At 40.8% G+C, this 24,174-nt stretch overlaps 2 protein-coding genes across 2 annotated transcripts in view; both read left to right on the top strand.

Annotated features, from left to right (window-relative positions):
* The first annotated feature begins 287 nt into the window (after positions 1-287).
* LOC106497164 (alpha-2-macroglobulin-like) overlaps positions 288-24,174 on the top strand; it is a 74,736-nt gene continuing 50,849 nt past the window's right edge. The window contains 4 exon segments of the mRNA XM_067293074.1: positions 288-409; positions 938-1,121; positions 1,447-1,603; positions 3,063-3,114. Of these exon segments, the coding sequence (XP_067149175.1) occupies positions 288-409; positions 938-1,121; positions 1,447-1,603; positions 3,063-3,114 (515 nt within the window).
* On the top strand, positions 5,081-23,669 carry LOC106497212 (ovostatin-like). The gene is made up of 21 exons (XM_067289437.1): positions 5,081-5,201; positions 5,744-5,828; positions 6,635-6,677; positions 7,737-7,851; positions 8,060-8,169; positions 9,812-9,970; positions 10,338-10,571; positions 13,006-13,155; positions 13,724-13,894; positions 14,205-14,337; positions 14,943-15,042; positions 15,507-15,735; positions 17,062-17,185; positions 17,526-17,644; positions 18,885-19,038; positions 19,955-20,131; positions 20,660-20,741; positions 21,226-21,382; positions 21,789-21,863; positions 22,906-23,071; positions 23,518-23,669. Exons 1-21 carry the CDS (start codon positions 5,081-5,083, stop codon positions 23,562-23,564), a joined length of 2,751 nt encoding a protein of 916 aa, XP_067145538.1. The 3' UTR covers positions 23,565-23,669.

Genomic DNA, 24,174 nt, shown 5'->3' on the forward strand with positions numbered 1-24,174 from the left:
GTAAGAAGCAAAGCCTCACACCTTGAAAGCAAAAACATTACGGATATTTTGCACAAACATTCTGAGAACTGTTGCAAGGTGTTTCAATCTGAAGACAGTTGGTTTAGGTTGCAGTAGGGTAAGGGGAGATTCTTGAAAGCAGTGGGATAGACTAGGATCTCTACCCCTTGCTGAAAATATAAAGGCACTAGCATCTAAGGAAGGAGCCAGGGAGGAGTTGAAGGGCAGACTCCTTTCCACTGGAGCTCCCAGTGAGGAATATTGCAGGGCTGTTAAACTAGTGGGCAATGCATTGTTTCTTGGAAAGAAAATTCATCTCTTCCTTCTGTCTTCCTGGGAGAAAAATGTGGCTAAAGTTTCTTTTGGTTATTTTTCTCCTGTATATAACAGCTGCAAAGGAACCTGAGTTGTAAGAACTACCACATTATTACTAATAGTATTCACTGTAAGGCTTTAAAGGCAGTGCTAACTGGTGCCACTGTTTTTACTTCAAATATTAAATATTTCTATGACTCACCTTTTATATCTGAAGAGCTAAGTTAAACTGACTTGTGGGTGGCAAGTGAGAGGTTCTCACTTAATACCAAATAGACCTTCTGCCTATAGCTATCAATTTCTAAAGAAATTCTGCAATGTTCAGAAAAAGGCATCAGCAGCAGTAGTAGCAGGTGGGTCCAAAACTCAGGTAATGGGCTAAAGGACAAAAGTGGGGGGTAGTGGCAGAGCTGTGTGGGAGCTCAGGCTAGGCTACTTGGGGGCTGCAGGGCAGGAATGAAGGGCACTGGCAAAGTGTGTGGATTTTATGTTTTGATCTAAACAAATCAATGGGTATTGAGCAATGAAAAGTAATCCCTCAATACTTTCCATTTGTTTCTTGCTGATGAGGCTGCTTTTCCATTCTCTATGATGTGATCAATGTGCTGTTTGGATCTCACAGGCAGTATGTCCTGATGGTGCCTGCAGTCCTCCAGAACGACTCTCCAGGTCAGGTTTGCTTGCAGTTCCTCAACGTCAATCAGACGATATTTGTAAGAGTCATCCTAGAATATGGTGCTGTTAACACCACTATTTTTGAGAAGACCATGATAGCAAGCAATGGCTTACAGTGCTTCAACTTCACGGTAAATTAATTTTTATTTATGTCCCAATGGAAAAGTCATAACAGAGAAAGCCCATGTTGGAATACCTGATGTCAGAGGGTTATGAGGAAGGTAGGGAGGAGGAAAGAATATAGACTAGGGATCAGAATAGAGAAACAAGCAATTAAAGGAATAAGACATGCTGAAGAAAAACAGAAGCAAATGAGAGAGATACAGTGAGACAAGTAGAAGTGAGCAGAGTGTATCCTTGTAGGAATCAAGGCTATAAATTGAGCTGTCCAATTGGTTCTTCAGCTAACAGCTTCAAGACTAGCAACCTCTCCTTTGCTTTTCTGTTTCCTCACAGATTCCTCCTGTCAGTTCTGTCTTGTTGGCTTTCATTTCCTTCTCTGCCCATGGCAACACAGTCAGCCTGGAAGAGCAACGGTCAGTGATGATTTGGAACATGGAGAGCATTGTCTTTGGGCAGACAGACAAACCCATCTACAAACCAGGACAGAGTGGTGAATAGCAAGTTTTACTTAATAGTATTTCCCTTAGAAAGCAATTTCTTCAGATGGAATTTCTTTGCTAGGTGTTCTTCAGGTTGAGCCAGAGTCTAGATTGGATTCAGTTTCTTTAGAGTTTCTGTTAAAATGTTTGTGAGTGTTTGCTGTGGAGCTCGGAGAGACACCTTTAGGATGGCCAGAGAATGTCATTCCATGGTCTATTCATTTTCTTTGTCCCTTCTTCCCAGATGAAGGAAGAGGGGAGCTTTTACTGCCACTGTTTTATTACTGGTGGCAGGCCAAGCAAGTGGAAAGAATTGATTAGATCACTACTTACATGCCTGGCATAAAACAATGCTCCCACAGTCTCCTGCCTGTGATACCAGCCAGCGTCAAAGACAGTCTAAAGAACAAGAGTCATATCCATGATTTAAAAATGAAATACAATTTTTTTAAAGACAAATTCATGCTATTTATCCTCTGAGTTCTGAGGTTTTTGAACTGTATATTTTCATGGATATTTTTCCTCCAAAGGTTGGACACATGCCATTCCACTATCCATATTTCTTATCTGGCTGTAGAACAGACCTTCATGTATACAAAAAACTATTTATCTAGATATGTTCCTTAATTCACTGCTACGCTTTCAGATTTCTAGGACACAACTAGAATCCTGTAGGAAAAACTAGGAGGGCAGCCAAAGAACATAGCAGTTTGCCTGGATAAGGCATACTTTAATTAAGGATGAGTTCTATCATAATACATAGCACAAAGGAAAGTTTTCCAATCAGAATTTGGTGGCAAATTCTCCTAAGGTGTCTCACAAACATGTCTTGATTAATTGTCAAATTGCTTGATTTTGAGGTGGGGAGAGCAGTACATTAAATTAAATTCCAAAAAGGACATTTTTGAACCATGTTTTCCTGTTTTGCATTGCGCTGTAATTCATAATTCTCCTTTCAGTTTTTCTTTTGCAAATAAAAGAAAAGTAAGGAAAAAACTTGTGCAAGATGAGAAAAAAAACTGAACTAACAAGAATTACACTGCATTAGAGAAAACTGACACTTCACCTAGCTCCAGTAATATTTGAAACTTTTGTATGTTCACAGTAACAAGCCCTGATGTAAAGATGGGAAATAAAGAGGAAAAAAATTTGCCTAGAGCATGCAGACAGCCATTGAAAGAATTATGATTGTCACTTGAGATCACCTGACTGACTGCACTGCAGTCCTTATTAATCGAGTCATCCGCTCTTTCTGATGATAAGCAAATTTTCATGAAAGAGTGTGAGAACTCAGTATTGCACTAAGCAAAGTCTCTGTAGGATTCTTCTGCCCTCAAAGTTTATCACTTGCATCCTTCACAAGGAGTGTTAGAAGATCCAATGAAACTGGAAGTACTAATAAAATGAAAACATCATGCTCAGCCAAACAAACTCCACCTAATACTAATATCTTGTTCCTTGTCTTTCCAGTGATGTTTTGTGTTGTTGCTCTGGATTTCAATTTTAGACCTGTTCAGGAGATGTTGAGTGAAAAGAAAGCAGAAAGCAGCTTTTACAAGTTACCCTTCCCATTTTTAAACTTGTTGGGAGACAACCTCCACTCAAACTTTAAATAAACATTTGCTGTGGATAAAATAAGCTTTTGCATAAACTAAATCTCAAAGGATAAACATGATTTCCTGAGCACATGCAATATTCTACCCTTATCTCAGAGTCACACAGAACAGTACAAGTGTATAGTAGATTGTATTCCTGACACAAAACCTCCTGCTATTGCTGAGAAAGAGGCTCAAAAAATCCTCTTCTTTCTTGTTCCAGACATTATTTATAGCTATGACCAGAAAGCCTGCTTGACAGTCTCCTGCTATTACTGTTCAGCAGTTTTTACTTACAACAGTAGGGAAGTCATCCATCTATGGTACTTCTCCCATTTGGAAATGGGGAAAGGAAAAGGAAAAGACTTACCACAACCATCTGTATCATCTCATCAGAGGCACACTCTTTTCATTGCTAGCAAGCTGTCTTTAGACACATAGTGCATAAGCCAAGAGATGGAAGGATATTTACTGGCCTCCTCTCATTCAGTTGTAATGCTGAAGAAAGCAAGGTGTTACCCAAAGAGCTGGTGCTAGATAAGCAGAATGAAGATATATAGTTCAAAGAAACCCAGATCACAGCTCATTTGCATCCCTACAATTTTATTTATTCAAATGCTTCTGGCTTGCACTAAGTCCAGTATGGTGAGAATCTGCTCCAGAATTCTCATTTCATCTGTTCCCTTTATGAAGTCTTGCTATTCAAGTATTTAACCTAACTATAATAAGAGATGAGGTTCTCTTATAACTGGTATTATACTGATAATTATTATGTTTTTGCCATCCTGCAATTCAGGTAAGAGATTTTTCTCTTTGCAATGTATTGTACCTATAAAGATAAAATCTAGAGTACATGTGCTTACATCAGTTTGTGTGTTTATACACACAGCCAAATTCTGCTCCTGAGTAGACTTGCAGAGATAACAGCAACCCCATGGAATTCAAGAATGCTGTCTGAGCTTTATTGACCTGGAAAATATACCTACATTCATCTCAGCAGCCATAAAAATTGCCCTGTTCTTATGCATATCTTTGACTTCCCTCTACCTCCTCCAGTTTGTTCACCTTGTTTTGGTGTATATCTTTCCATTACTCAAGGCTGTTGAAAACTATGAACAAATAGAGGCAAGGGATATAATTGCTAGCTATGTTAGCATTTCCATGGCACTTTGTGGTGTTTTTAAAAATAGAAATAGTAGTCCAGATCTAGGCAGCTTTCCTGTAAGATTTGATGTTACACAGTGAAGTCAAGTCATTTTTTTGCATTTTTTTTTCAGAGAAACATAAATATTTGGAGCTTACATGCATCTTTTGCAGTGAGTGCTCTAAAGATTTCAAGGAAATGGTGTGAATGAGTTTTGTTTAACTAGTCTAGCATGAAATATAATCAGAGGCAAATGACACCCCACTGAATGTAGAAGAAATGTTCCCTTCCTTCATTTTGCAGCTGGAAAAAAATGGGTCTGCTAAGGGACAAGATTTGTGTGGAATAAGCTAGTCTGAAGGGGAAGCACAATGAAGAAGGGATTTTCTTTCTCTTCCCCCTTTATGCAAAACTAGATATATATACCAAAGACTGGGGAAGAACAATATAGTGCAACTTTCTCTGGTCATTGAGAGTTGTACCTGGGATGGGAGAGGATGGCTAAATCTGAACAGACAAGAATATAGCAGTACTAATAAGATTACTGTGGCATAATTTAGCTCAAAGCATATGCAGTAAGCAACTTTCCCAATGAATTAAAGCAACTTACCCTGTTTGCTTCTTTGTTTCTGGGTTTGTATGCTAGTAGGAAAAATTTTCCAAGGGAAATAAACCATGAGTCTGTATTCTTTTTCTTTCAGGATCCAAGGGGCAACAGGATCTTTTAGTGGCAAAATGTGACATCAGAAATGAACATCGTCCAGATTGAATTCCCATTAACTGAAAAGCCTATCCTGGGGAACTACAAAATCATCATAGCAAAGAAATCTGGAGATAAAACAAATCACTCATTCCTTGTGGAGGAATATGGTAAATGCCACCTGCTGTTTTTAGTCAGAGTAGAAAACATTATTAGAGATGAGATCCTATCACTCAATCTTTTTGATTGCTAATACTTAAACATCTTCCTTAATTAATTAGCATTAAGAACTGGAGGGGAAAAGAGTAAAAAGACAAAGAAGATGAATTAACCATTTCACACAGATTCAGCCAGGGAAAAAAAGCTGCGTAACAAATCAGCAAGCTGAATGAAAAATTCACTGTGATAAACTAACTTTCTCCCAGTCATGTCCACAAATTTCCTTGGTCATAGCTCTGCAAGGTATCTAAACATTGCAGGATTAATCTCAGAAGCCCCTGACTTCCCTCCAGGGGTCCGTTGAGCTTTTAATTATCATGAACCTTCACAGATGAAGACATTTTCTTGATCATTTTGACACCTCAGTTCTGAGAGCTTTCACTCCATCTGTGACTAATTCTGATGATATATCCTCCTTCTCTCTTCATATTGGGAGGGCCTGCAACCTGACAATGTGTTGGTGGTTTTATTTTCTTTTTATTCTTCATCCTAGTGTTGCCAAAATTTGATGTTATTGTCACTGCACCAGAAAGTCTTACAGTCATGGATACTAATTTCACAGTGAAAGTCTGTGGAGTGTAAGTACCAGATTCAGAATGATTAGGAAATATGCTGAAGAGCAAGAACTTCCCAAAGACGGGGAAACAGAAAGGGCTTAGAGAGAGAAGAGAACAAAATAAACGGGGCCTCAGAAGAGGTTGGTCAGGATTGCCTTAGTGGTTGGAGCTTCCATTTACTTGTGTTTTCTCACATCTCACTCTATATTCTGAGTATTCTTTTTCACATTGGTGTTTGGTGGGTTGCACAAATCTTTTGAGGGGTCCCCTGCTATAGAAGGAGGTGTCCTTTCCCAATAACCCACATGAGAAGGAGGCCTTTATGCAGCAGACCACTGTTAAATTCGAGCAGGGGTTTTAGTGTTCCAGCTGGCTTTAAGTCCCCCACTAGGCTTAGTCCTTCAGAAGGATCTTGGTTACTGTTATACCAAGATCTTGTAATTCAGAATCCAGTGCTAAAATCCTGATCCCCTTGCAGATATGAGTTTTACTTTGATTTCAGTGAGTCCAGGGCTCACTCTAATCTGAAGAGTGGAGAGAACAGTCATAATTTGTTTGGTAGCCATCATGTTTATAGATATATTTGTTTTGAAGCTTAAGCTGTGGTTTTGTTTCATGGGTTTAGGGGTGAAACAAAACTCCTCAATATTTCAATTCCCAAGTTGTATTACCTTTCTGCAATAGAAAGGGAGTAAGGAAAAAGACACTGAAATTACTCAAGCCTCTGGCTTCCCAGGTCAGTGCTCATCCTGGGTCTATCCCTGCGTAAGTTCGCTTAAGTCAATTTTTCAAGCATCAGCTCATGGACCTATTTCCTCTTTCACCAGGTACACCTACGGCCAGCCTGTTGAGGGGAAAGTCCAGCTCAGCGTGTGCAGGGATTTTGATTCATAAGGGAGGTGCAAGAAAAGCCCAATTTGTCAATCATTTACCAAAGACGTATGATACATAATGATTATTTCTCTCTGTGTTTACCCTCTCCCTTGTGTTCTTCCTTCTCTCCCTTTTCTCACTGCACTTTTCTTTCTTTCCTTGATGCTTCACTTCACTCTATTTGTCTATTGTTCAGATCGCTAGCTAGAAACTCAGGACACATAGCTTTTCTTCTTGGTTTTCCTTCAAGCCTGAAGGGGGACTGACATGTTCTTTTTTCATGTCTCAGCTTCCCACCTGAAAAGTGTAGACAGTGATGTTTCTGTCAGTCCTGTATAAACAACTTCGAAAGCTGTGGGAAAATAGCCCTGTTTGAAAGCGATGGAAGATGAATTGTTTCCCTAATCCCCTCTTGACAGTTGAACACTCGTTTTAACTGATAAAATTCAGTAACCACTTTTTCCCCCATTTTTCACTCTGCTGTGGAAGGTCTGGTATCCTTTAGGAACTATTTCCCCGTTATAGAAGATACAGACATACAGAGACACTTTGGCTCACTGGTTAATTACCTATCTAGTTAAACATTGCCACATTCATACAGTACAGTATGCAGCACTGTATTACCATATCTGCAGACTAAGAAATTCTAACATAACAATGGGAAGAAAGGATAACATGGGATGCACACACAACTGTGTTGCATGCATCAGTAATCTCCCAGGCAGAGTCAAGATTTGTCTGAGAGGAAGAGGAGGATAATTGTCTGCAAGAGTTTCTTCCTTTCTCTCACTTAAAAACAGATGTGAGCAGATTTCCTCACAGCTCACTTGAAGGATGAAGTTTTCTGCCCAGTGTGACCCACTCTCCATCACTGCCTGTCAATGTTAGCCCTCAGGACCTTTCCTTAGGCAGAGCAAACAGAACTGGAATGGACTTACAAACACTGAATGCTTTAACAACAACAAAAGATATCACTAAAGCAAGGTCCAGTATATTGCCAGTATTCTTTGTAAGCTGTGAACCTTGCTAACAGCATTTATTTTCTTCCCTTTCCAGCTGGAGTCAGGGGGCTGCCTCTCCCAGGTTTTCAGTTCCAACATCTTTGAGCTAAACTGCATTGGTTACATGAGGAATCTTGATGTGAAAGCCACTGTCACAGAGAAAGGAACAGGTAATCCCTTCTAGACAGTCAGAAGTAGCAACAGTGTGGTATGGGCAAAGAAGAGAATAAGAGCTATTCAGTCTCTGCCTGCTGAGCACAAGGATCTCTTCCTGAAGAAGATCCATTTTTATAAGCACATCTCCAGGCAAACACTCTGACTCTGTTGAAGCCATATGCAAGACAAAGTACATCTCCTTACTCTGGGCATGTCTTACAGGCCTGCAACTTACAGCCACTTGGTCTATTTCTATAACTCAAGTGATGAGCAGTATACAGTTTGAGAACATGGATTGCCACTACAGAAGAGGAATTCCTTACTTTGGACAGGTAAGCAAGGAGATAAAGAGCTCCTTATATTGAAGATGATTGAAGAAAGATTATATGACAATAGTGACAGAAATATCTGGGGGACTGTTTGAAGGATTTTTTTTCTCCCAAAGCTTCTCTCTTTACTTATTGGTTGCCCTTTTATTAATTCTGAATGCTGGAAAGTGCAAATTTATTCTGAATCCTTTTCACTTTGAATCTATGAATATTTTGAATCAAAACAAACTATTAATTAGCATTTTTCTTACTTGCATTTTCAGCTTGATTTAACTCACTGCTCTCCTTTCAGAACTGACAGTGATATCCTAGACACAGATGACTGGACAGAGATGCTATTTAATGACAAATCCTGCATAACTCTTTGTCAGTGGTTAAATGGGGTGGGGTAAATCTCATTTTCTTTCTCTTTCCTTCAATTCCCATTTTTTCAATGAGGAAAGGAAAAGGGGGACATCTTACCAGTAGCACTGAAGCAGGGGAATTAATTCTCTTTAAAGGATTTTTTTTTTCCCCCCTCTGTAAGATGCCTGTATAACTTTCTCACTCTCTCCCACACCCATTCTTCAGATTGCTGTGCACCTTACCACCCCTTACTGGAGAAGAGGGGTCAACAGGCTCCCTGGGCTGATGTGCCACAGTGAATTCCTACAAAACACACATTCTCACACACACTAGACGTTTAACATGATAGAAGATACTTGGTAGGAGGCTGGGATGTCACATCTCAGAGACAAGGTGTTGTCAATAACTTTAGGCAGTTTCTTTGCTTCTACGCAAAAAAAAAAGGCTTGAGGCTCAAATCAGGGGGGCTGTTATCGTAGAGCCACTGACACCCACAGTTCCTCAAAATGCAGCAGATCCCAGCCCCTGTGCTGTCCCAGTCACATTCCATTCACAGTTCTCCCCTGCACAATGAAACATTATCATTTGCTGCTGGCATATTCTGCATGCCTTCACTTCAGTGCATTTAGTCCCACTGATGTCAACATCCATCTGCATGACTTTTACTTTTCTTTTATTTCTTTTTCCAGAAATAACTTGTCTCCATGTTGTTTATGGACAGTAAGGGTAGTCAGTCTCTTAAGTTTGTATTTAATATGTTGTTACTTCTGTCATCTTTTCTGGAAAAACTCAGAATAGATGTTCAGTTCTAGCAGCTTAGAATTTACCTAATGGTCTCTGGTATTTCTTACTTGTTAATTTAACACATAAATAGCACAGGTAGTGGAGATATAGAACCATAAAAGTTGTCAAAGCAAAGATCTGGACAAAAGGTCTTCAGACTTGAAAAGTACTAGCAGCAGACTCTAAAGACCAAGAAAGGAAAAAAATGGAGAACAAGAAGTGTATCCTTAAACTGGAAATGTGTAGTGAGAAGGGACTGGGAAGAAAAGAGATGAGAAATAAGAAGATTTTGCTCTACAAAAGGATGTCATCCATGATGCAGCATCTGAGGAAGCTCCTACTCCAAATCTCCTAAGAGAGCTGCCACAAACCAAGGCATTTTAGTCCTTAAGTATAGCTTGGAAGGGGGAAGAAAAAAGCAGTTTTGCTGTGTAGAGAGCAAAGGTGTACAAAAGATGAGTATCTATATACAGAAAGATACCAAGCTGAACATGTCTGGCGTTCTCTTCTCCTACAGATCAAGCTGGTAGACAAAGACAACTCGCCTGTTTCCAATGAGGTTGTTCAGCTATTTGTGAATAACAAGAACACAGACAACTTCACCACTGATGTTAATGGCATCATTGATTTTAGCATTGACACATCTGAAATGTTTGATCCTGAGATTAGTCTAAAAGTAAGTAAAAAACAAGGCTAAATAGGGAGAGAAAGGGCTGATCTCAAACTGAACCCAAAAAAGATGGGATGAAGTTTGAGTTCTAGAAATAAAATGTGCTTTCACTGGCTTATTTCATGTTCTGGAGCTCTCAAATATACCTTAAAAGAAGTGAGGAAAATACCTGAGTTGTTTGAATGCAATGGTTTGCTCCAAGGCTGCAAGACCATTGTGCTACTTCTTTCTTACCTGTTTGGCTTTAGATGCAATGCTTAGACTTGTGAATTTTGTGAACTGATCATTCTGATGTCAATTTGTGATAATGCTTTGCCATTCCCTAGTGAGATATATTTGCTCGTTTTTCTTTCCTACGCCCTGTCCTTATCAGGCAACATATAAAACCAGCGACCAGTGCCATTCTGAAGGCTGGATAGAGCCTTCCTACCCCGATGCATCTGTCTCCGTCCAGTGCTTCTACTCCTGGACTAACAGTTTTGTGAGGATTGAGCCGTTGTGGAAAGATCTGAGCTGTGGGCAAAAGAAGATGATCACTGTGCACTATGTCTGGAATACAGAAGAATATGAGATCATCAACATCATGAACTTCTATTATGTAGAGAGTGTGGGGTTGTTTCATGGCTTTGCTGAAAGAGCTTGACCGGAAATCTATCCGGCAATCCATTCACAGCAATTATGGCAGTGAGTGCTCTTCTAGCCTTTGGATTACCAGCCAGCCCAATACATCCTTGATGAACAACCCAAGGACAGAAACAGCACTGAGGTGGCTTGGTAAAGCTGCTTGCACAGGCAAAATCAGACCCACTTCTGGCCATGTTACTCCATTTCACAGTAAGGAACCACTTTCATAATGTCATGCACAAGGATTCTTATCCCTTCTCTCCAAGCAGCTCTTTACAGTATTGTGCCTCCCCTGCTACCTGGTCCCTTCTTTTTCCTGCTGTTTTCTGAGCAGTGTACACAGCCATAGCTGTAGCAGCAGCAGTGACAGCATCCAGCAAGCCCTAGGGTTCATGCTTAAGCATTTGAAGCCATCCCATTGTACATGCTGCTTCTTGAACTGTATTTGTCACTAAAAGTGACAACTTTCTCCCTCCAACCTTCACTAACCCAGAAATATGTTGTTGTTCTCTGCACAGGGCATGGCAAAAGGCGAGACAGTCCTTACAGGGGAAAATAAAGTTAATATCAGAACTGGTAAGTGAAGTAGCTGCGTATAGTTCTACATAAAAAAAAAAGCGGGGGTGGGGGGACAGGGAGGAGGGATGGGTGAACTGGGGACCAAGACAAAACTTCTTGGATGTACATTGCAGTTACTGGGAGGGCTTTATTTCTCTCCATCCTTGCATGTGTACATGACACTAGCAATACCAGTAAGATCACTATACAGTCAGGTTAAGTTCAACAACCTCAACATAGAGGAAAAGAAGAAGGAATCAGTTGATACTAGCCAAGAAGTAGTGTCCTGTAAAGATCTCTCTAAAGGACAGCGGGAGGGAAAGCAGAGTGTCTGGCTTGGGAGGCTGTCTGAATCTGGACATGTGTTCAAACCCACAATAAATCTGAGGGTGTTTTTGTCTGAATCGATGCGTGTCACCTCCAGGTAACTCCATGTCTCTCTCTGATTCTTCAGTTTATTATCCAAGTACAAATTGCTCCACTGACTGGTACACCTGTATGTCAGCCTCGGATGGCTACTGTAACAGCAGATCTTTGGATTTCTCTATTTATTAGTCCCTTTCCTTCTACTGACAGATCAAAATGGCACTTTCACCATCCCACTTGTGGTCAATAAGAAAATGGCTCCAGCCCTTTGGTTGCTAGTATATACCTTACACCCTGCAAAGGAGCTCGTAGCAGACAGTGTCAGATTTCCAGTCAAGAAGTGCTTCAAAAACAAGGTGAGAGGCACTAAGATACTGCTAGTATTACCTGCTGTCAAATAAATGTGAATTCTTTGCATACACATCCACAACAGATTTCCAGTCTTATTTCTTCTTTCCATCTACTTCTCTCACTATTACTCTCTTCATTCTCCTGTTTTTCCCTTGGCCTTGTATCTTTCCCCTACTACCACCTCTGCCTGGCCTTATCTCCAAAGGGTAAATCTTTTTTTAACATTAAAAACTACTTGTTCAAAAAAACCCGCACTACTCCCAAATTGTGCCTGCCTCTCTTGAACTATGCTAGTGTCCTATTTGGTTTGGATTGTCTGTTCTTTAATGCAGTGAACACACTTTATTCTTACCTCACTTCACTGTGTAATCTAATTTCTTACAGTCCATAGCTTATTTGCTGAAAAATGCAATTTCAGTTTATCACAACCAAACACATATAGAAAAGAAAGCAAAAATAAAAATCTTGGTTTTTTTTTAAAGTTTTATTTGCATATTTTTTTCAATTAAACATTTTTATTTGTCAAATTGAAATGAAATTTCACCTTTAATATTTTTCTAATCTTCAGTTCTTAAAAGGTAAAGGATATCCAAATATGAAACAAAACATAAGGAGAAGACAAAACAACTGGGGTTAAACTAAATGTTTCCATTTACCTGATGTGGTCTCCCCTCCTACTTTTTCCCTCTTCTGCAGCACAAATTTGAAATAGATTTTGCTCTGAATAGATTCAAAGCAGAATCTGTTTTATATTTCCTCAAGTCAGTCATGGACCTAGTGAAAATACGATTTGCTCACTGTAGTGCATATTACATGTCATCAGCTTCATAATAAGATTTGATTTGATAAGAAGAACAGCAACAGAATCACACTTTATTTTAAATCACTAGAAGTAGTCTTCATTTAAGTTATCACAATGTGGAAGTCTCTATGTGTCTTCAGTGTCTAAGCTCTCATGACAGTGGAGGCCGAGTCAGCAGAGGCATTGGAGACTAGACATCCCTGCCCAATCAGATGATCTGTACTTTAATTTAACAGAAGAGCGTTCTGCTCTTCTTCTTGCCCTCACATCCACACATGTGTACCAAGCAGCCCTGAGCAGTAGGGATTAGCCATACCAACAAGTCTCTGATCAATTTCAGGTCCAGTTGCAATTCTCTGAAAAGCAGATACGCTCAGCTTTCAATGTCAGCTTAGTCATTGAAGCTGCTGCCAACTCCTTCTGTGCTGTGAGGGCTGTGGATCAGAGCGTCCTGCTCCTGAAGTCTGAGACAGAGCTGTCTGCTGAAACTGTAAGCTACCCCAAAAATGCATCTTCTCCTTCTACTGCAGCACTGCTTCCTTCTCCTCTATTACAGTATCTCTCCATTTGTGATTGTTACACTGTGCTCTCTTCTACTGCTTTTTGCACTTGATGGTCATTCACCATCTATTATGTGCAATACATAGCTCTTGTTTCTTGGCAGTCAGAAGCTTGCTTTCATGTGGGATTTGGAATAACCAGTAATTTAGGGGTTCACACAATCATTCTGGATGCTTCAGTAGATGATCACAAGTCAACAAGTGTGAGCATTCTAGTAAATACCACAGCCCCATACAGGCATGAGCTCTATCCTGGGTATCATATACCCAGAAAGGCCAAGAACAAGAAAAGACATTCCATAAAGAGTAAAAACCCAAACAGGGAAAACAAGCCCTAGCATATTCTCCAGGTAGCAATACCATTATCCTTGTGTTATGTGAGAAAAGAGTATGGTTTCAAACAGGCCTGCATCTCAGCTCTGCTAAGGGCCAGCACATGACTGTATAATCACAGTTATCTTTCCACACACTGGTTTTATTTTTTCTTCCTTCGCACAGGTATACAGCCTGCATCCCCTGCAAGATTTACGAGGCTACATCTTCAATGGGCTCAACCTAGAAGATGACCCTCAAGACCCATGTGTCTCATCTGACAACATCTTTCACAATGGCTTGTATTACACACCTGTAATGTCTGGATTAGGCCCAGATGTCTATCAGTTCCTCAGGGTAAATGTCCTACAAGTTACTTAAATCTTTTGCAGTGAGACTCCATTGATGAAATTCCAAATCTTTCTGCAAATGGCACTGTCAGCAAAACTCATATGTGACAAACTCTCTGTGTGGATATGCATTCTCAGTTGTCTCCTATGCATACTGTAATTTTTCCAGCATGTGCAAAACTCCCACAGGTCTCTACATAGAATATTCTGTCCTGGGCTTCTCTGTGGGAGAAAGGAAATAATGGGAAAGAGAGAAGAGCAGAATAAACCCACACTACATTATATTTGTGGCTGATACCATGAAGTGTTTTTTACAGGATATGGGCATGAAATTTTTTACCAACTCAAGGGTTCAGCAACCAGTCATGTGTGCTAGCGAGACTGCAAGACCTCAGCCATATTTCTTGAATGTGGGATTCACAGCTTCTACACACCATGTCAAATCATCAGGTAATACAGGGTACAGAAAAGACTTTAATACAGGGTATAGAAAAACTGCATTTTTCTCCTTAAATGAACAGATATTTCTGTGGAAAGGAAAGGCAGCATGGACAGTACTCATGAATATAATTTGGCAATGTTCAGATCTTTATGGCACTTCACTTGAATCCTGGTCTGGCACAGAATGAGACAGTTTAGGATAATAGCCAATGCCAAAAGAAGCTTTTCATGTCTAAACCTTTGGTTCATGTTCAGTTCCATGCTAGGAAGTGCTGACAACCAGGAGTGTCACACAAAATTGGCACTGTTGGCACTGATTCCTTTCTGACCAGAGCCTGTTTGGAGAGACAGTGTGACAGTGCAGCTGGCACACAGACCTAAGAGGCAAAGGCAATTCCAGTAACATTTTCTTTATCTGTGATATCAAGTTATACCTACCTCAGAGATCTATTAGTGACATTAATACTTGTGTGGAAATATTGACAGTCTCAAGTAGAAAGAGCTGGGCAAACACTAATCATCCTTCACACTGGCCCAAGCATATTAAAGCCTGTCCTTCCTGGGAGTCTTCGCTATGTGAACCAGATTTGGCCTAACCTCCCATTATCTCTTAGCACTTGAAGTTGCTAGAGAGGAACGTCGGAAGAGACTCATACTTGAGACTATTCGAGAATTCTTCCCTGAAACTTGGATTTGGGATATAGTCCTAATAAAGTGAGTATTGTTTCTTTTCTTTTTTTGCCTTGCTTTTAAGAGCTACTAAATATGTCGCCTGATGTCCTGCAAGGTGATAATAAAGGCCTGGAAGACCTAGCTGCTTCAATCATCACCTAACCTCTTGCCCTCCCCTTTTCCATGACAAAATTACCCTGTTTCCAAAGAGATCTGTTCCCACAAGGTGTGTATCATGAGTCATACTTCTTTCTTAAAAACAGAAACTCCTCTGGTCTGCAAAACACGAATTCCAAGTTTTCTTTCCGAACTCAGGGAAATGATGGGCAGAAGTACTTTCAAATGACCTTTCCTTAGATGATTTGGGTGACGAGTTCTGGGACTTGGATGTGGGATTTCTACAAACAGAGTAGGGGCAATGCTGATAGGGACAGTGTTGCCTGTACTGAGAACTAAGTATGTGAAACTTCCCTTTTCCAAACTCATTCTCTATCCATTTCCATCAGCTCTACTGGAAAAGCAAGTTTCGCATACACCATCCCTGACACCATCACTGAATGGAAGGCCAGTGCCTTCTGTGTGGAAGACTTGGTTGGATTTGGTATCTCTGTGCCTGCCACCCTAACTGCCTTCCAGCCTTTCTTTGTGGACTTGACTTTGCCATACTCTATCATCCAGGGAGAAAATTTCCTACTTAGAGCCAATGTCTTCAACTACCTCAACCACTGCATGAAAGTACGTACTTATGCCCACATTTTTAGTTCCTGCTCCATCTCTAAAGAAGTTGCAGCCCTTGTATTCTGAAAAAAGCAACAAAATAATTGGTGTACATGATCAAAGCTGTCTTTGCTCTTGACTGGTGAATTGCTCTGTCTATCCGATGAAAGATTAACCTGATTGGATTTTTTCTCCTAAGCTACTAACAAGCAGAAGGAGATCTGTTTGAAATGTGTCTAAGCTTGATGTACAAGCAAGCTTCTCCAGAGGTCCATAGAGGAAGGAAACAATTGTTTTGCAAAGCGTATCATTCGCTCTTCACAGTCTTGCAAGCCATCAGTGGTTTCGGTGGGGTCTTTAGAACTAGGTATGAAGGTGTGAAAAACTGAAGGACTTGTGCCTCCCAAACAGAAGAAAGGGGGGAAAAAGCAAGAAGTGGAGAACAGATAATCCCTACTTCTCTCTGGCAAGAGCCCCCAAAAGTACCAAAACAGGGAGTAGAAAAGTCCCAGTACTTCTCCTAGGGAGTGTCTGCTCAACTAGGGACTCTCTATTGCTCCCAAACTCTGGGAGATCATTCTCTCAGCACTTAGTACTCTCCAGAAAAAAATGCCTCCAGACCATAGGTGCATGGTACTTCTGTATTGAGGGAGCTTATACACAGTATAAATGTTACCTGAAGAAAGAAAAACAGACCTTTTCTGTCTGGCTGCTTTTTTTTCCTTCTTTCTCCCCCACCCCCCATATGTTTTATCTAGGAATCCTGAAAAGAGAGGGAGGTAGAGAGTCTAGATTTTGTTTGCTTCATTCGAATACTGCAAATCAGCTCTCCTGTCTCACAAGGAGATCATTACTGAAGGAAGAAAAATCAAGACACAATTTAGAAATGTTTTTCCAAAATTTTTGTTGACCTAAAAAAAGCAAAAAGGCCTAGGGTAAACATTCTAGAAAAAAATCTCCATTGTTGAGGCTTTCATTTCTTAATCTCATTTTTCAAGAATTTCTATAGTAACAAAACAAAACATTAGACAGTGTTTTCCTTTGCAAGTCAGTTCAAAGCCATTAGCACCAGGTCAACGGAACATAACTTAATACCCTGATCAGGAATCATATGCATGCACAGGATATTTAACATTGAGTATGTCAGTACAGGCAAAAGATAACACTGTTATAATTTCCTGTGATGAATGACTCATCTAACAGCGGCAGCATCCCAGGCCTTAATTCTGCTCTACACTGCTAACACTGGACATAAGCAGAGATCCCACTTCCCCCTAACAATAAAGCAACATTTGCCTCTGGTGCAGAATCTTCATCCCATCCCATTTTTCTTTCTATTCTCAGGTTGATGTTTTGCTGTCAGATTCCCTTGATTATGAAGCCAAACTCATCTCCCCAGGGGATGATGGATGTGTATGTGCCAAACAAAGAAAGACTTATGTTTGGGATGTTTTTCCCAAAGAAATTGGTAAGTGACTGTGAGTCGATCTGGTTTTCTGTCCTGAGGTCGATGCTAATCAATTTATACCTCACCTGAAAACTGAACCTCTTTCCAGCCTTGAGAACCTGGTCTACCACTGTTTCATCTCTCTGGGCCAAAGAGCCCTTGTAGAACTGCAGTGCAGTTATTGTTCCCATTTAGACACATCAGTTCTCTTCCCCCTGTGTCTCACCTAGAGTCACTGACCATTCATTATGTTACATCATTCAGTATCTGTGGAGATTCATTATCAGATGAAACCACTTAGTTTGACCATCACTCTGTATGAAAAAGGTCACTTTTTTCTCCTTTTCTTCTACCCTTTAAGGTGACGTGCTATTCAGTATTACCGCAGAGACCAAGGACGGTGCAGCTTGTGGAGATAAAGCAGCCAGGAACATCAGTATTGACTACAGGGACACCCAGATCAGAATGTTGCTGGTGGAGGTAGTGTTGACAGCTCTTCCTGTTTTCCCTTTACTCCCATCCATGAAGAAAGAATAATGCAGCAAAAGTGTCAAAAGCAAGTAAAAGTTTTTCAGGTTCCCTAAAGAACTCCTGGTTTGGTTCCACCTTCATCTGGCTGTTCAAGCTAAAAGCAAGTCCATTCCCATCTGATGTCCTCTTCCATGAGGATCAGTGGGTGTTGGTAAATGTATAACATCTTCCTCACGCAGAGAAGAAACTGAAAATGAGGGACTCCATTTGATGGGAACTATCCTTTGGTAGCAGCCACATCAAGTATTGATCTGCGAACTACTGTTTGAATCCAGCCTTCTTATGATGCAGGAGGATGGGGTTGGGGGCTGATGCTTCTGTCACTGCATTATTTACTTCTGCATGCTTGTTTTCATCTGCTGCATGTATCTCTTTTTCCCATCATCATCCAGCCTGAAGGCATCAGAAGGGAAGAGACTCAAAAGTCCCTCATCTGCACAAAAGGTAACGGCTTTACATATTTATGTTCTGAGAGGATCTGAAATGAAGGTTTGCACTCTTTCCTGCAGTCATCCTCATTCATGCTGTCCCTCCCTTTTTCCCTGAGGCGCCCAGGTCACTGTGCAAATGTCAGCTAGCATGAGTGTGAGTGCTTACAGATCAATTCTTTGCTACAAATTTCACATGTGATCTCGTGCATGTCACTTAGGCAGTGTCTGTGCTGCAGTCAGAGGTGCTCAGATACTGAAGGAAGGCTGCTATGAAGGTATCTAGGGAAGATGACTTTTCTGTGGAAAATCTATTGTAGTCTGCATGCACTCATTTTGATTGGTGTCCTGTCTTCCAAAGATAACTGTAGCTTGCAGCTTTCCACTTCTGGTGGGGATGGGAAAGCAAATACAGATATTTCCCTCCATGCCATCTTGGTGCTGACTGCAAATGTTTTCCAAAGTTTCCTGAAGTCCTGCCTGAAAAAGGCACAAGGGCAGCCCTGACCCTTACCAATCAGATCTCCCCAATGTCTCACTGGAGAGCTCTTCAGGGTTCACGGCCAAGAGAGCCAGTGAGTACCCTGTTCAACCGGTTTCCATTGAGCAATGACAGTTACTGCACCATTTGATCTGTTTTTCACTAGTTTGTTTTTTCTATGCCTCTTTCTCTCCTGACAGCTGTGTTCTTGGTGACATCTGTGAGTTTCTGTCTACTGCTGTTTCTTGTGTGTACCTTTTCATTGTGCAATTTCTACCAGAAGCATTTTGCTGCTATGATCAATGTTCCTATACAAATGACCAAAATATCCTCAATATTTTTCTCTACAGATGATATGGTTTCTCATGGTGTTGCTCTAGATCTACCTACAAATGTGGTGAAAGGATCAGCCAGTGCCTCATTTTCTGTTGTTGGTAAATATAAAAAAATAAAAAGATAAAAAGAAAGAAAATACAAAAACAGAGAATAAAAGATTTGTTGGGATTCAAGATGTGACTTTTCACTCTTGGAATACAAAACTTTTCAGCAAAGAGACTGATTCTTGTTATGCCCAGCAATGTTCTTTGCTGCATCAGAGAAATCAAATTTCTAAATATTGGTGACATCCTTCAATTTTCTGTTTCAGTTTATTGGTATTTGAATATTTTGCTCAGAAATATTACATTTTGGAGTTATGACCTCAGCCAGACTTGTGCCAGTAAGATTGTCTTCCATTCATCCACCTGCAAATCAGAGATGTTAGTGAAATCTTTTCAGTCTTTTAGTGGATAGGACCTGGGCTGGTTACATTACTCACATGTAACAAAATCTTTGCTTTGATATGTTTGTGATTTCTGGTCATCCCAAAAATCCTTTGTTGGGTCTGTATCTACTCTCTTTCCTAAGAATAACAATTTAGAGATGGTTTGTGATACATCTACATAACCAAGGTTTCTGTTCAGCATTAGATGTTAATTCTGCAGTATCTCTGGTCTGTTATTCCTCTCTCCCCTCCAGCATACATGGAAGAAGAAGAGTTTCCTGGCAGTTCTTGTTTTCATTTCTAATAAGAAGCATTCGCTTGAAATGGCACTAAAATAACTTGTGTTTCTGGTGTGGGCAATTTAGTCTAAGTAATAAAAGAGGGGAAAGGGATTTCTTTGTTGACTGTAAAGCAGAACAGAACAAACCACTCAGTACTGAGAATTTCAGTTAGAAAGCTGTGTGGTACCATAGAGGCCATAGAGGCCCATCCAGGACCTTCCAGGACTCTGTCTACTGAACTGAAATTACTGTTCATTTCAGTGGCCCTGAGTTGTGCTAATCTCCCCGGCATCTCCCATTTCCCAGGCGACATCATGGGCACTGCCATGCAGGATGTGCAACAGCTCCTCCGGATGCCATTCGGCTGTGGGGAGCAGAACATGGTCCTGTTTGCACCCAACATCTATGTCCTGGACTATCTGAACAAGACAGAGCAGCTGAGTGAGGAGGTCAAATTCAAGGCCATTGGATACTTAGTAAGCAGTAAGAGTACTGTCCTTCTCTTCTGCTGTGTGCTAAAATCCCCACTGAGGCCCAGTAAGCAGAAACAGTAGCATGGCTATCCTAGTAGTATGGCCCTGACACTGTAGCACAGCACAATGACCCAAAGAAACGCCCTGATTATGACATTTACTAACTTTGCTTTATCTTCCTTCTTTCCTCATCCTGTTTTTCCAAGGCTCAGTTGTCATGTTTGCTTTGAGGTTCTGTCTTTCATTCCCTTCCTCCTCTTCCACCCAGGCACAGCACCTAACCTGATCCTGATAGCTTAGGTGGAGCATAGAACTGATGCAGCTTCATCTATTCTTTGTCTTAGTTAGCGTTTCTGCAGGACAAGATGTTCCATGACTACATCTAAGCTCCCTCGGGGCTGCAATAGGGCTCTCACTGCTTGGTAGAGATATGTTACCTTTCCTTACTTCCCACTATGCTTCCATATATATCTGACAGCAAAAAGAATAGTGTTTTGTTTCTATGTTAGAGAACAATTCCTGTTCCATGTGCTTGCAGGATACCAGAAACAGCTGTCATACAAACATCCAGATGGGTCCTATAGTGTCTTTGGCACCAAAGATAAAGAAGGGAACATCTGGTAAGCGACTGGGAGTGAAAATGGCTCAGAGATTAACTTGCATTCAATTCACATGCTGCAGGTAAAAGACATCTTTACTAGCTAAATCAGACGTACAGAGGTGGCCAGAACTAGGACTCTTAAGTATATACTAAGAACAAGGCTCTCTGCCCCCTGTCAGGGGGTGTGTGCAGAGGAAAGATGATCCCTAAAGACTCAGCTGCTTTTTCAATTGCCACTCCTGTTTCCTGTTAGAAGTGAAACACAATGCACTGCAGTGCTCTGTAGCCAGGATCAGCTCCAGAGTGTGCTGGGCTTCCTTCCTGGGTCCCAGCTAACTACTATTCCTTTTGGTACCCTCTCCTGAAGGAGCACACATGGAAAAAACAAGTCAGCAACAAATTGGCCATAACTCTTTAGGCTTGTGCCTAGCACAAGCAGAAGAGCTGATTTTTTCTCCTCCTAGCTCCAATGCTCAGGTCACAGCTTCATGTTTCCCTTGCAGGCTCACTGTCTTTGTGTACAAATCATCTGCACAAGCTAATCGCTTCATCTATATTGATGCCAATGTCCAGGCTCAAACTCTGATGTGGCTGGCAAGCAAACAGAAGCCAGATGGCTGCTTCCGAAGTGTTGGGAAACTCTTCAACAATGCCTTGAAGGTGGTAGACAATTACTTCTTGGTCAAGTTTACCCTCTCATAATTGAGAAGATGTTTTCCCATTACTGCTAAATATTATACTTTTCTCCAAATTCCTGTCCTTTGCCAAGGGCTAACTCTCCACACCTTACACAGAGTATTTTCAACTCAGTCACCTTCCCCACACTGTATTTTACATCTCATGAGCACCTAAGAGAGGATTACAGAACTGTAAGCTTGAGGCAGTAATGTTTTTTGTGGTGATAGCAATGGGCTTCTCTAGAGCTAGCTCAGCTATGTGTGTGCTCTCCTTTTTGGGCTGCCTCCAGAGCTGGCCACACTCTTCAAGTTGGGAGATTGTAATTCATATTTAAAGGCTTCTCACTCACGCCATTCACTGATTATTCCTCTCTCCATGTCCTTTTCAGGGAACAGTAGATGATGAACTGTCACTTTCTGCCTACATCACTATTGCCATGCTAGAAGCTGGGCACGCCAGCTCGGTAAGATCTCCACTACTGGTATTCAGCTGAAATTGGTCCCCCATTGTTGGCTTGGCTCCAGTGTCTCCTAAAAATTGTCTAGGTACTACAGAGAGAGATAGAGAGCTCCCAGGGGACCTTGCACAGAATGTATCTTCCTTAGTTGCTATGATATCTCAATACCTCTTCAACCACCAGTATTCAAGCAGAAATTCTACAGACCTCAGTGAGATCTGATCTTCTGCTTGGGAAGTGCAGGATATTAAATGACATCTCTTAATTTCCAGTTTAAAAAAAAAAACTTGTCATGTAATAGCCATGCACTATGGCTTATCCTCAAACATGGCTCAGTTATGAAGGTAAAGTATTGTAGGTAGATCCATAAAGTTTCCAGTGGAACTATATAGCCATCCTGGGAAAAGGAAGATCCAGCAGAGTGAAAAGCAAATGTTTCCTTTTTTTTAAAGTGGCTAGTACAAAGTAGAGAAAAGCTGGGATGTTAGACTTCAATATATGCTTTTTCTTTTCTTCAATTTGTCATGTTTTTGAGGACCTTCCTGATTAGATAGTGCATTAGTGAGGACATGGAGTCACATTATGGTCTCAGAGTTATTGGCTGAAGGCCTTTTATTTGGTGTTAAGATAGTACATCTCCACAGAAGTAACTGAAGTTACACTAGAGTCACTGAGGATAGAATCTGCCCCATAAAGTTGGATTTGTTCAAGACAACAGACTCTTGACTGTAAAGCACAGGATGAATTGTTATCATAGAGGTAACCAGAAGGAATTAGCTTCAAAATAAAAAGGAGAGTCTTCTATTTATACACTAAAATCTTCAAGAACACATTGAAAAGCTACTTTATTTGTATGATGTTTCAGTCTGAAATGCCTCCTTAAAGAATTCCATATACTCTCTCCTGAAGTCACTATACAAACTGAAGGTACCATTTTCATTGCTATAGTGGTAACAGGATAAAGAACAGATTCAAAGAAAAGAAATGTTTGGCCAGGTGTAAACAACTGAACTGAATTCAGACCTACATATTACTTTTTTCTTTAAAGTACCCTGTAGTCCGAAATTCCTTTTTTTGCCTGGAGACTGCATCTGAGAAGAATATCAGTGATGTTTACACTCAAGCACTCATGGCCTATGCTTTCTGCTTAGCTGGCAAGATGGAAAAATGTGAATCTTTCCTCAGAGAGTTACAGAAATCAGCAAAAACACTTGGTGAGTTTCAGCCATTCGGGGTATTTGGAAGGTGGGGAGAGGGAATAGATCTTACTGATGGCATGTGGTCTAACCTTGACAAAATTGAGAATATAGGCACATGCATCAACCATCGGATGTCCCCAGATAATCTGTGGGGTGAATTTACAGCACATCTGTTGCTCTGTAGTATTTGTGAGAAAGATCCAAGGACACAGTACATCTATGGGGCAGCATAAACCAGTGACACCAGTAATCCATCTGGTTGCTTCTCAGTCTCTCTTTGTGTTTATCAGGTGGATCAATGCACTGGGAGCAGGAGCGGAGATCTCCATCGGAAAAATCGCCCTTCTTCCTTGACTATGACCATCAGCTGAATGTCTTCCCACATCTTATGAGGTCAGGAGCAGAGTGAGACTGGCTTCCCCAGATATGGGCCAGACTGATGGAGGCTTCTGTTGTTTCAGTTATACAGGGAAGTGCAGAAGCTCCAACATGGTCATTATTGATGTGAAGATGCTCTCTGGCTTTGTTCCTGTTAAGTCTTCTCTGGATAAGGTAAATTATAGGAGCAAGACTAAATGAGTCACCCCAGGGACAGAGATGACTGGTCATATAACAGCTGGATGAAAGCAGAGGCCTAGTTAAGAATAATTTAAACACAAACTGTGTGAGGTATTTGCATGGTTGCATTGTCTTTATTATTGAATCGAGGGCATGACCTACAGGGAGCTTTAAACACATAATACAGACCTTGCTGTATTAAAAAATAAGAGCTAGGGCCTAGCCAGATGGCAACTGAGACCGGGACCTGGCACTACCCAAGCAGGGAAAGGGTAGAAATCTACCAGACTAGTTTTGAAACCTATACAACAATGGAGATGGGCAGTATTTCCCTAATGTACTGCAGTGCATCTCATTTTGGAAAGTGCTTGTTATACGCACTAAATCAAGTGACAGTTTTTGCTCAGTCCCCTCTGTCTATCCAGCAACATTTAGACTCTAAAAATCAGGTAGCCCTCAATACCTAGCTAGGCACAGAGTGAATCCCACAGCTAGAGTGATAGGTTCTGAGGTAGCACTTGTTTTCTAATGGTTTATAAATATATCGGTTTGTCTCCATT

The sequence above is a fragment of the Apteryx mantelli genome, chromosome 1 (genome assembly GCF_036417845.1).
Source record: "Apteryx mantelli isolate bAptMan1 chromosome 1, bAptMan1.hap1, whole genome shotgun sequence".
NCBI classification, from domain to species: domain Eukaryota; kingdom Metazoa; phylum Chordata; class Aves; order Apterygiformes; family Apterygidae; genus Apteryx; species Apteryx mantelli.

Excerpts from the sequence above, each read along its gene's own strand:
- LOC106497212 (XM_067289437.1), top strand. The coding sequence starts at position 5,081 with ATGAACATCGTCCAGATTGAATTCCCATTAACTGAAAAGCCTATCCTG. Across the intron at positions 13,895-14,204 it reads ATGTCTATCAGTTCCTCAGG|GATATGGGCATGAAATTTTT; the intron begins GTAAATGTCCTA and ends TGTTTTTTACAG. Across the intron at positions 20,132-20,659 it reads CATTGGATACTTAGTAAGCA|GATACCAGAAACAGCTGTCA; the intron begins GTAAGAGTACTG and ends ATGTGCTTGCAG.